Source organism: Phoxinus phoxinus, assembly GCF_949152265.1.
Source record: "Phoxinus phoxinus genome assembly, chromosome: 22".
In the NCBI taxonomy this organism is placed as follows: domain Eukaryota; kingdom Metazoa; phylum Chordata; class Actinopteri; order Cypriniformes; family Leuciscidae; genus Phoxinus; species Phoxinus phoxinus.
The window spans coordinates 1040234-1052733 of NC_136897.1; the positions used below are offsets into that span (position 1 = coordinate 1040234).

Below are 12500 nucleotides of genomic sequence, written 5' to 3' on the forward strand. Positions count from 1 at the left end.
ATGGACAAACCCAGCCGTTGGGTTTAATTTCTAAATTACATTTTTAACCCAACGTTTGGGTTTGTCCATATTTTACCCAAAATTGGGTTGAAACAACTCAGCATTTTTTAGAGTGAGGTTTCATCATGCAATTTTTTATTCTGTAATGGACTATAATTTGTAAGTAATCGTCTGAGGTTACGTATGTAACCCTGGTTCCCTGAGAGGGAACGAGACGCTGCGTCGAGACGCTGTGGGAACGCCCCTGCGTGATTGCGTCGTGAAGCACGTGTAATCAGTCCAATGGAAAGACGAGACATCATAGGCAGGTGTTGTCATCGACCAGGAACTATAAAGCACACCTGAAAACAGACTGCGCTAGCGTTCCTCAAGGAACCGGGTTTACATACGTAACCTGAGACGTTCCCTTTCAAGGGAACTCGAGCTGTGTTGAGACGCGGTGGGAACACTATACCCACGACGCCATAATAACAAGTGCCAGTCCGTCTGAAATCTCTGCGCACACCTAGACGAAAGCACCGTAAAAGGTCAAGGTCAAAAACCTCACTGATGTGTGCGGCGAGGCAACATCCTGCCACATCACAAACATATTGGAGGGAAACTCCTGACAATAATGTTTTAGAAGCAGCCATACTCCTAGTATCTGACGTCTAACAGTGCCATGAAGGAAACGTTACTACAGGGTGTCTCCCCAAGGATACACCACTTAAAGGGACGTGGTAAGCAGCTAAGGCCGCCATGTACAACTTTAGTGTGGAGGGGGATAGACCTGTGGAGAAACTCTCCTGTAGGAACTCCAGCACTGCAACCACAGGGCAGATAACTGGGTCCAGCGGGTGCTCTCGTGGAGGGAGCTCTGGAGTGGAGGATGGTCTCAACAACCTCAGTTAAGAGACCTGAACTTATGAGCTGGGCCCCCTCAGAGGCCAAGCCCAAAGTCTCCACAATTCTGGGCGGGGATGAAGAGTCAACCCGCTCGCTTGAGAGAAAAAGTCCCCCCCCCCTGAGTGGAATCTCTAGAAGAGAGCCGTCGAGGAGAGACTTTAGCTCCAAGAACCATACTCGGGCCTGCCAAAACAGGGCTAACAGAAGACGGGCCCCGTCCCGGCGAACTCTCTCCAGAACTCCCTGGATTATGTAAGTGACCGCTGATGTGTTGTCCCGACTATTTGTCGGGAATTTATGAATGAACACTGTCAGCCCCAATTTACTAGAGCTGACCGTGCATGCTCCACTCCCAAACAAACAACACATGAATCGCGTGTGTCCCCACTCGTAAGCGAGGGCAGGGACGATACTCCATATTCCTGTCTAGATAGTGGACTTGTGGACAAACAACAATAAATAGACAGAGACAGATTCACACAGAGTGCTTGCTGAAGGCACAGAAGCTAGTGCGGTCTGTTTTCAGCTGTGCTTTAAAGTTTCCTGGTCGATGACGTCACCCGCCTATGAAGTCTCGCCTCTCCATTGGACTGATTACACGTGCTTCACGACGCAATCACGCAGGGGCGTTCCCACAGCATCTCGACGCAGCTCGAGTTCCCTTAAAAGGGAGCTACCCAGCACTGCTTATGCACTATTTGTTCATAATTTTCCCATTCAAATGTTGTGAAGTTTTGGATCTCTAACTAAAAGAGAGTAGTTTTGGATCTCGGCCGGCAGCCATATCACCCTGTAGCCCAAGACTGGTTGCCCACTGAAGCTGAGCAGGGCTGAGCTGGTTCGTACTGGATGGGAGACTCCTGGGAAATCCAGGTTACTGCTGGAAGAGGTGTTAGTGAGGCCAGCAGGGGGCGCTCACCCTGTGGTCTGTGTGGGTCCTAACGCCCCAGTGTAGTGACGGGGACACTATACTGACAAAAGAGTGTCGTCCTTCGGATGAGACGTTAAACCGAGGTCCTGACTCTCTGTGGTCATTAAAAATCCCAGGATGTCTTTCGAAAGAGTAGGGGTGTAACCCCGGTGTCCAGGCCAAATATGCCCAGTGGCCTCTGTCCATCATGGCCTCCTAATCATCCTCCTATACTGATTGGCTTCATCACTGTCTCCTCTCCACCAGTAAGCTGGTGTGTGGTGGGCGTTCTGGTGCAATATGGCTGCCGTCGCATCATCCAGGTGATGCTGCACATTGGTGGTGTTTGAGGAGATTCCCCCTTCTATGTAAAGCGCTTTGAGGTCTCAGAAAAAGCGCTATATAAATGTAATGAATTATTATTATTATTATTATCTCAAACTAACTAAGGCCAGTTTTGGATCTCAAACTAACTGAGAGTAGTTTTGGATCCCAGTTTCTGTGCGTCAGAGTTTCTTCGGCATTCCAGTCCTTGTTCTGGGATAATCAGGCATGGAATGACCGGCATGAGTTTGTACAGACATGCAGAATGCCTGTGGCGTTCACTGAACCAATACAGTAAATCCACATAATCCCTCTGCTAGAGAACATCAGTCTGCCATTCCACTCACTATACTCAAACAATGGATTTTGAAGTTCATTTTATAAACTTATCTTATGTGCATTCGCAGAAAGAAGCTAATGATCTTTGCAATGGAAGTGAATCAATCAAAAACTAATTTTAGCTGGACAATAACTTTATTCTAGAGCTGCTGTAAAGCCAAAACAATCTGTTACTTTAATTTCCTGTTATCACTGTAAAGCTGCTTTGAAACAGTCTATATTGTTAAAGTGCTGTATAAATGAGAGTGACTTGACTTGATTAATGCGCTCAGAATCACACACTATATAACAACTGATTATTTTTCCCATTAGTGATGCGAGCTGAGGTAACTGGGGAGACGAACATACCCGGAGATATAAATAGAGGTGGCATGGGAAAAGTTCAATATGACATCAAAGTGATGAAGGTGAGCTAAAGTATTGATGATCCTATAAATGTTCTGTTGGGAATTATAATGATCTGATGTAGCATGCTTTTCCTGGGAGAGATTGGCCTGCTGTCTGATGGGGTGTGTTTCCCGAAAGCATCGTTAGCCAACTATAGTCACGAGTTCTGTCGTTATCAGCAGTTCAGCGAGTCGGTGTTTCCCGAAAGCATCGTTAGCCAACTATAGTCGTGAGTTCTGTCGTTATCAGCAGTTCAGCGAGTCGTGTTTCCCGAAAGCATCGTTAGCCAACTATAGTCACGAGTTCTGTCGTTATCAGCAGTTCAACGAGTCGGTGTTTCCCGAAAGCATCGTTAGCCAACTATAGTCACGAGTTCTGTCGTTATCAGCAGTTCAGCGAGTCTGTGTTTCCCGAAAGCATCGTTAGCCAACTATAGTCGCGAGTTCTGTCGTTATCAGCAGTTCAGCGAGTCGTGTTTCCCGAAAGCATCGTTAGCCAACTATAGTTGTGAGTTCTGTCGTTATCAGCAGTTCAGCGAGTCGGTGTTTCCCGAAAGCATCGTTAGCCAACTATAGTTGTGAGTTCTGTCGTTATCAGCAGTTCAGCGAGTCGGTGTTTCCCGAAAGCATCGTTAGCCAACTATAGTCACGAGTTCTGTCGTTATCAGCAGTTCAGCGAGTCTGTGTTTCCCGAAAGCATCGTTAGCCAACTATAGTCGCGAGTTCTGTCGTTATCAGCAGTTAAGCGAGTCGTGTTTCCCGAAAGCATCGTTAGCCAACTATAGTCGTGAGTTCTGTCGTTATCAGCAGTTCAGCGAGTCTGTGTTTCCCGAAAGCATCGTTAGCCAACTATAGTCGCGAGTTCTGTCGTTATCAGCAGTTAAGCGAGTCGTGTTTCCCGAAAGCATCGTTAGCCAACTATAGTTGTGAGTTCTGTCGTTATCAGCAGTTCAGCGAGTCGGTGTTTCCTGAAAGCATCGTTAGCCAACTATAGTCGCGAGTTCTGTCGTTATCAGCAGTTCAGCGAGTCGGTGTTTCCCGAAAGCATCGTTAGCCAACTATAGTCACGAGTTCTGTCGTTATCAGCAGTTCAGCGAGTCTGTGTTTCCCGAAAGCATCGTTAGCCAACTATAGTCGCGAGTTCTGTCGTTATCAGCAGTTCAGCGAGTCGTGTTTCCCGAAAGCATTGTTAGCCAACTATAGTCGCGAGTTCTGTCGTTATCTGCAGTTCAGCGAGTCGTGTTTCCCGAAAGCATCGTTAGCCAACTATAGTTGTGAGTTCTGTCGTTATCAGCAGTTCAGCGAGTCGGTGTTTCCCGAAAGCATCGTTAGCCAACTATAGTTGTGAGTTCTGTCGTTATCAGCAGTTCAGCGAGTCGGTGTTTCCCGAAAGCATCGTTAGCCAACTATAGTCACGAGTTCTGTCGTTATCAGCAGTTCAGCGAGTCTGTGTTTCCCGAAAGCATCGTTAGCCAACTATAGTCGCGAGTTCTGTCGTTATCAGCAGTTCAGCGAGTCGTGTTTCCCGAAAGCATCGTTAGCCAACTATAGTTGTGAGTTCTGTCGTTATCAGCAGTTCAGCGAGTCGGTGTTTCCTGAAAGCATCGTTAGCCAACTATAGTCGCGAGTTCTGTCGTTATCAGCAGTTCAGCGAGTCTGTGTTTCCCGAAAGCATCGTTAGCCAACTATAGTCGCGAGTTCTGTCGTTATCAGCAGTTCAGCGAGTCGTGTTTCCCGAAAGCATCGTTAGCCACCTATAGTTGTGAGTTCTGTCGTTATCAGCAGTTCAGCGAGTCGTGTTTCCCGAAAGCATCGTTAGCCACCTATAGTTGTGAGTTCTGTCGTTATCAGCAGTTCAGCGAGTCGTGTTTCCCGAAAGCATCGTTAGCCACCTATAGTTGTGAGTTCTGTCGTTATCAGCAGTTCAGCGAGTCTGTGTTTCCTGAAAGCATCGTTAGCCAACTATAGTCGCGAGTTCTGTCGTTATCAGCAGTTCAGCGAGTCGGTGTTTCCCGAAAGCATCGTTAGCCAACTATAGTCGCGAGTTCTGTCGTTATCAGCAGTTCAGCGAGTCGTGTTTCCCGAAAGCATCGTTAGCCAACTATAGTTGTGAGTTCTGTCGTTATCAGCAGTTCAGCGAGTCGGTGTTTCCCGAAAGCATCGTTAGCCAACTATAGTCACGAGTTCTGTCGTTATCAGCAGTTCAGCGAGTCTGTGTTTCCCGAAAGCATCGTTAGCCAACTATAGTCGCGAGTTCTGTCGTTATCAGCAGTTCAGCGAGTCGGTGTTTCCCGAAAGCATCGTTAGCCAACTATAGTCGCGAGTTCTGTCGTTATCAGCAGTTCAGCGAGTCGTGTGTCCCGAAAGCATCGTTAGCCAACTATAGTCGCGAGTTCTGTCGTTATCAGCAGTTCAACGAGTCTGTGTTTCCCGAAAGCATCGTTAGCCAACTATAGTTGTGAGTTCTGTCGTTATCAGCAGTTCAGCGAGTCGGTGTTTCCTGAAAGCATCGTTAGCCAACTATAGTCGCGAGTTCTGTCGTTATCAGCAGTTCAGCGAGTCTGTGTTTCCCGAAAGCATTGTTAGCCAACTATAGTCACGAGTTCTGTCGTTATCAGCAGTTCAGCGAGTCGGTGTTTCCCGAAAGCATCGTTAGCCAACTATAGTCGCGAGTTCTGTCGTTATCAGCAGTTCAGCGAGTCGGTGTTTCCCGAAAGCATCGTTAGCCAACTATAGTCGCGAGTTCTGTCGTTATCAACAGTTCAGCGAGTCTGTGTTTCCCGAAAGCATCGTTAGCCAACTATAGTCGCGAGTTCTGTCGTTATCAGCAGTTCAGCGAGTCGGTGTTTCCCGAAAGCATCGTTAGCCAACTATAGTCACGAGTTCTGTCGTTATCAGCAGTTCAGCGAGTCGGTGTTTCCCGAAAGCATCGTTAGCCAACTATAGTCGCGAGTTCTGTCGTTATCAGCAGTTCAGCGAGTCGGTGTTTCCCGAAAGCATCGTTAGCCAACTATAGTCGCGAGTTCTGTCGTTATCAGCAGTTCAGCGAGTCTGTGTTTCCCGAAAGCATCGTTAGCCAACTATAGTCGTGAGTTCTGTCGTTATCAGCAGTTCAGCGAGTCTGTGTTTCCCGAAAGCATCGTTAGCCAACTATAGTCACGAGTTCTGTCGTTATCAGCAGTTCAGCGAGTCCGTGTTTCCCGAAAGCATCTTTAGCCAACTATAGTCGCGAGTTCTGTCGGTATCAACAGTTCAGCGAGTCGGTGTTTCCCGAAAGCATCGTTAGCCAACTATAGTCGCGAGTTCTGTCGTTATCAGCAGTTCAGCGAGTCCGTGTTTTCCGAAAGCATCGTTAGCCAACTATAGTCGCGAGTTCTGTCGGTATCAACAGTTCAGCGAGTCGGTGTTTCCCGAAAGCATCGTTAGCCAACTATAGTCGCGAGTTCTGTCGTTATCAACATTTCAGCGAGTCGTGTTTCCCGAAAGCATCGTTAGCCAACTATAGTCACGAGTTCTGTCGTTATCAGCAGTTCAGCGAGTCGGTGTTTCCTGAAAGCATCGTTAGCCAACTATAGTCGCGAGTTCTGTCGTTATCAGCAGTTCAGCGAGTCGGTGTTTCCCGAAAGCATCGTTAGCCAACTATAGTCGTGAGTTCTGTCGTTATCAGCAGTTCAACGAGTCGGTGTTTCCCGAAAGCATTGTTAGCCAACTATAGTCGCGAGTTCTGCCGTTATCAGCAGTTCAGCGAGTCGGTGTTTCCCGAAAGCATCGTTAGCCAACTATAGTCTCGAGTTCTGCCGTTATCAGCAGTTCAGCGAGTCGGTGTTTCCCGAAAGCATCGTTAGCCAACTATAGTCGTGAGTTCTGTCGTTATCAGCAGTTCAGCGAGTCAGTGTTTCTCGAGAGCATTGTTAACCAACTATGGTCGCGAGTTCTGTCGTTATCAGCAGTTCAGCGAGTCGGTGTTTCCCGAAACCATCGTTAGCCAACTATAGTCGCGAGTTCTGCCGTTATCAACAGTTCAGCGAGTCGGTGTTTCTCGAGAGCATCGTTAGCCAACTATAGTCGTGAGTTCTGCCGTTATCAGCAGTTCAACGAGTCGGTGTTCCCCGAAAGCATCGTTAGCCAACTATAGTCGTGAGTTCTGTCGTTATCAGCAGTTCAGCGAGTCTGTGTTTCCCGAAAGCATCGTTAGCCAACTATAGTCGCGAGTTCTGCCGTTATCAGCAGTTCAGCGAGTCTGTGTTTCCCGAAAGCATCGTTAGCCAACTATAGTCGCGAGTTCTGTCGTTATCAGCAGTTCAGCGAGTCGGTGTTTCCCGAAAGCATCGTTAGCCAACTATAGTCACGAGTTCTGTCGTTATCAGCAGTTCAGCGAGTCGGTGTTTCCCGAAAGCATCGTTAGCCAACTATAGTCACGAGTTCTGTCGTTATCAGCAGTTCAGCGAGTCGGTGTTTCCCGAAAGCATCGTTAGCCAACTATAGTCGCGAGTTCTGCCGTTATCAGCAGTTCAGCGAGTCGGTGTTTCCCGAAAGCATCGTTAGCCAACTATAGTCACGAGTTCTGTCGTTATCAGCAGTTCAACGAGTCGGTGTTTCCCGAAAGCATCGTTAGCCAACTATAGTCGTGAGTTCTGTCGTTATCAGCAGTTCAGCGAGTCGGTGTTTCCCGAAACCATCGTTAGCCAACTATAGTCGCGAGTTCTGCCGTTATCAACAGTTCAGCGAGTCGGTGTTTCTCGAGAGCATTGTTAACCAACTATAGTCGCGAGTTCTGTCGTTATCAGCAGTTCAGTGAGTCGGTGTTTCCCGAAAGCATCGTTAGCCAACTATAGTCGCGAGTTCTGTCGTTATCAACAGTTCAGCGAGTCTGTGTTTCTCGAGAGCATTGTTAACCAACTATAGTCGCGAGTTCTGTCGTTATCAACAGTTCAGCGAGTCGGTGTTTCCCGAAACCATCGTTAGCCAACTATAGTCGTGAGTTCTGTCGTTATCAGCAGTTCAGCGAGTCGGTGTTTCCCGAAACCATCGTTAGCCAATTATAGTCGTGAGTTCTGCCGTTATCAGCAGTTCAGCGAGTCGGTGTTTCCCGAAAGTATCGTTAGCCAACTATAGTCGTGAGATCTGTCGTTATCAGCAGTTGAGCGAGTCGTGTTTCCCGAAAGCATCGTTAGCCAACTATAGTCGTGAGTTCTGTCGTTATCAGCAGTTGAGAGAGTCGGTGTTTCCCGAAAGCATCGTTAACCAACTATAGTCGTGAGTTCTGTCGTTATCAGCAGTTGAGCGAGTCTGTGTTTCCCGAAAGCATCGTTAGCCAACTATAGTCACGAGTTCTGCCGTTATCAGCAGTTCAGCGAGTCTGTGTTTCCCGAAAGCATCGTTAGCCAACTATAGTCACGAGTTCTGTCGTTATCAGCAGTTCAGCGAGTCGGTGTTTCCCGAAACCATCGTTAGCCAACTATAGTCGTGAGATCTGCCGTTATCAGCAGTTCAACGAGTCGGTGTTTCCCGAAAGCATCGTTAGCCAACTATAGTCGTGAGATCTGCCGTTATCAGCAGTTCAACGAGTCGGTGTTTCCCGAAAGCATCGTTAGCCAACTATAGTCGCGAGTTCTGTCGTTATCAGCAGTTCAGCGAGTCGGTGTTTCCCGAAACCATCGTTAGCCAACTATAGTCGTGAGATCTGCCGTTATCAGCAGTTCAACGAGTCGGTGTTTCCCGAAAGCATCGTTAGCCAACTATAGTCGTGAGTTCTGTCGTTATCAGCAGTTCAGCGAGTCGGTGTTTCCCGAAAGCATCGTTAGCCAACTATAGTCGTGAGTTCTGTCGTTATCAGCAGTTCAACGAGTCGTGTTTCCCGAAAGCATTGTTAGCCAACTATAGTCACGAGTTCTGTCGTTATCAGCAGTTCAGCGAGTCGGTGTTTCCCGAAAGCATCGTTAGCCAACTATAGTCGCAAGTTCTGTCGTTATCAGCAGTTTAGCGAGTCGGTGTTTCCCGAAACCATCGTTAGCCAACTATAGTCGCGAGTTCTGTCGTTATCAGCAGTTCAGCGAGTCGGTGTTTCCCGAAACCATCGTTAGCCAACTATAGTCGCGAGTTCTGTCGTTATCAGCAGTTCAGCGAGTCTGTGTTTCCCGAAAGCATCGTTAGCCAACTATAGTCACGATTTCTGTCGTTATCAGCAGTTCAGCGAGTCGGTGTTTCCCGAAAGCATCGTTAGCCAACTATAGTCGAGTTCTGTCATTATCAGCAGTTCAGCGAGTCGGTGTTTCCCGAAAGCATCGTTAGCCAACTATAGTCGTGAGTTCTGTTGTTATCAGCAGTTCAACGAGTCGGTGTTTCCCAAAAGCATTGTTAGCCAACAATAGTCGCGAGTTCTGCCGTTATCAGCAGTTCAGCGAGTCGGTGTTTCCCGAAAGCATCGTTAGCCAACTATAGTCGCGAGTTCTGTCGTTATCAGCAGTTCAGTGAGTCGGTGTTTCCCGAAACCATCGTTAGCCAACTATAGTCGCGAGTTCTGTTGTTATCAGCAGTTCAACGAGTCGGTGTTTCCCAAAAGCATTGTTAGCCAACAATAGTCACGAGTTCTGTCGTTATCAGCAGTTCAGCGAGTCGGTGTTTCCCGAAACCATCGTTAGCCAACTATAGTCGCGAGTTCTGTCGTTATCAGCAGTTCAGCGAGTCGTGTTTCCCGAAAGCATCGTTAGCCAGCTATAGTCACGAGTTCTGTCGTTATCAGCAGTTCAGCGAGTCTGTGTTTCCCGAAAGCATCGTTAGCCAACTATAGTCACGAGTTCTGTTGTTATCAGCAGTTCAGCGAGTCGGTGTTTCCCGAAAGCATCGTTAGCCAACTATAGTCACGAGTTCTGTCGTTATCAGCAGTTCAGCGAGTCGGTGTTTCCCGAAACCATCGTTAGCCAACTATAGTCGCGAGTTCTGTCGTTATCAGCAGTTCAGCGAGTCGGTGTTTCCCGAAACCATCGTTAGCCAACTATAGTCGCGAGTTCTGTCGTTATCAGCAGTTCAGCGAGTCTGTGTTTCCCGAAAGCATCGTTAGCCAACTATAGTTGCGAGTTCTGTCGTTATCAGCAGTTCAGCGACTCGGTGTTTCCCTAAAGCATCGTTAGCCAACTATAGTCACGAGTTCTGCCGTTATCAGCAGTTCAACGAGTCGGTGTTTCCCGAAAGCATCGTTAGCCAACTATAGTTGCGAGTTCTGTCGTTATCAGCAGTTCAGCGAGTCGGTGTTTCCCGAAACCATCGTTAGCCAACTATAGTCGTGAGTTCTGTTGTTATCAGCAGTTCAACGAGTCGGTGTTTCCCGAAAGCATCGTTAGCCAACTATAGTCGTGAGATCTGCCGTTATCAGCACTTCAACGAGTCGGTGTTTCCCGAAAGCATCGTTAGCCAACTATAGTCGTGAGTTCTGTCGTTATCAGCAGTTCAACGAGTCGTGTTTCCCGAAAGCATTGTTAGCCAACTATAGTCGCGAGTTCTGTCGTTATCAGCAGTTCAGCGAGTCGGTGTTTCCCGAAACCATCGTTAGCCAACTATAGTCGCGAGTTCTGTCGTTATCAGCAGTTCAGCGAGTCGGTGTTTCCCGAAACCATCGTTAGCCAACTATAGTCGCGAGTTCTGTCGTTATCAGCAGTTCAGCGAGTCTGTGTTTCCCGAAAGCATCGTTAGCCAACTATAGTTGCGAGTTCTGTCGTTATCAGCAGTTCAGCGACTCGGTGTTTCCCTAAAGCATCGTTAGCCAACTATAGTCACGAGTTCTGCCGTTATCAGCAGTTCAACGAGTCGGTGTTTCCCGAAAGCATCGTTAGCCAACTATAGTTGCGAGTTCTGTCGTTATCAGCAGTTCAGCGAGTCGGTGTTTCCCGAAACCATCGTTAGCCAACTATAGTCGTGAGTTCTGTTGTTATCAGCAGTTCAACGAGTCGGTGTTTCCCGAAAGCATCGTTAGCCAACTATAGTCGTGAGATCTGCCGTTATCAGCAGTTCAACGAGTCGGTGTTTCCCGAAAGCATCGTTAGCCAACTATAGTCGTGAGTTCTGTCGTTATCAGCAGTTCAACGAGTCGTGTTTCCCGAAAGCATTGTTAGCCAACTATAGTCGCGAGTTCTGTCGTTATCAGCAGTTCAGCGAGTCGGTGTTTCCCGAAACCATCGTTAGCCAACTATAGTCGCGAGTTCTGTCGTTATCAACAGTTCAGCGAGTCGGTGTTTTCCGAAAGCATCGTTAGCCAACTATAGTCGTGAGTTCTGTCGTTATCAGCAGTTCAACGAGTCGGTGTTTCCCAAAAGCATCGTTAGCCAACTATAGTCGCGAGTTCTGTTGTTATCAACAGTTCAGCGAGTCGGTGTTTCCCGAAAGCATCGTTAGCCAACTATAGTCGCGAGTTCTGTCGTTATCAGCAGTTCAGCGAGTCGTGTTTCCCGAAAGCATCGTTAGCCAACTATAGTCGCGAGTTCTGTCGTTATCAGCAGTTCAGTGAGTCGGTGTTTCCCAAAAGCATTGTTAGCCAACAATAGTCGCGAGTTCTGTCGTTATCAGCAGTTCAGTGAGTCGGTGTTTCCCAAAAGCATCGTTAGCCAACTATAGTCGCGAGATCTGTCGTTATCAGCAGTTCAGTGAGTCGGTGTTTCCCGAAAGCATCGTTAGCCTACTATAGTCGCGAGTTCTGTCGTTATCAGCAGTTCAGCGAGTCGGTGTTTCCCGAAAGCATCGTTAGCCAACTATAGTCGCGAGATCTGTCGTTATCAGCAGTTCAGTGAGTAGGTGTTTCCTGAAAGCATCGTTCTAACGAACATTTGCAAACATCATCGCAGAGTTGTGTGTGTGAGCGACAGATCTTTATAGTTTTCATGACATTTTTGTTTCTAGTTTTCATGACATGTGGACTCAATAAATCCTGATCTTGAGCAAAATAAGCAAGCTGACATTCAGTGCAATCTGTATCTTTTATTTAGAATAGGCTACATACAAATATTATTTACATCTTTTAGTTTGTCAAGAGATTTAAAGTGTAAGAACGAGTCTATGATTGAATCTGGAAATAAAGCAAAATAACAGAGAAAAATTTGAAATATTCCTCAGATGACGTTCATCATTTATAGTAAAACATCTAGCATTAGTTCGATCTCAAACAGATTCATTATCAGTATTATTACTCAACACCTGCGTGATATCATTAACCAACGTGGTTGAACGACCAATTTGTGACAATGCGGTTTCGGGAAACAGTCGTGACTCGCTAGATGATCTCTTCAACGATGCATCGTACTATAGTAGTGAAGCACGACTTACAGCGGCGTACGGGAAACACCCCCCCCCCCCCCCAGAATAGTCCATGATTTAAATGGAGAGTTACAGTCTTTTTGGGGTTCTTGTCGACACATAGGCCTATACATGAACATGTGACATACACTTTGGAAACACGGTTCGTGAAGCTTCGAAACCTTTGCTAAGCTTTTTTACTGAAATCGCGTGACTTTGGCGGTTTGATACACGCTCCGAATCACTGATTCGAAGCTTCACAAAGCGTGTTTCTGTAGCGTCCGTCACTACAGAGACTCTATTTTAAATGTAATAATTTTTAAATAGTGGATCTGCAGACCCAAAACACAATACACTGCTACACTATACAATAC

General features: G+C 47.1%; 2 protein-coding genes across 3 annotated transcripts in view; one reads left to right on the forward strand and one right to left on the reverse strand.

Annotated features, from left to right (window-relative positions):
- The window catches only part of syn2b (synapsin IIb), a 106497-nt gene that overhangs the window by 27543 nt on the left and 66454 nt on the right, over nucleotides 1–12500 (reverse strand). The gene's annotated exons all lie outside the window — the stretch shown is intronic.
- LOC306990563 (metalloproteinase inhibitor 2-like) overlaps nucleotides 1–12500 on the forward strand; it is a 17133-nt gene that overhangs the window by 1383 nt on the left and 3250 nt on the right. For both annotated transcript variants that reach the window (XM_079597519.1, XM_079597520.1), the window contains exon 2: nucleotides 2771–2865. In XM_079597519.1, coding sequence (XP_079453645.1) covers nucleotides 2771–2865 — 95 coding nt within the window. The remainder of the gene's footprint in view (nucleotides 1–2770; nucleotides 2866–12500) is intronic.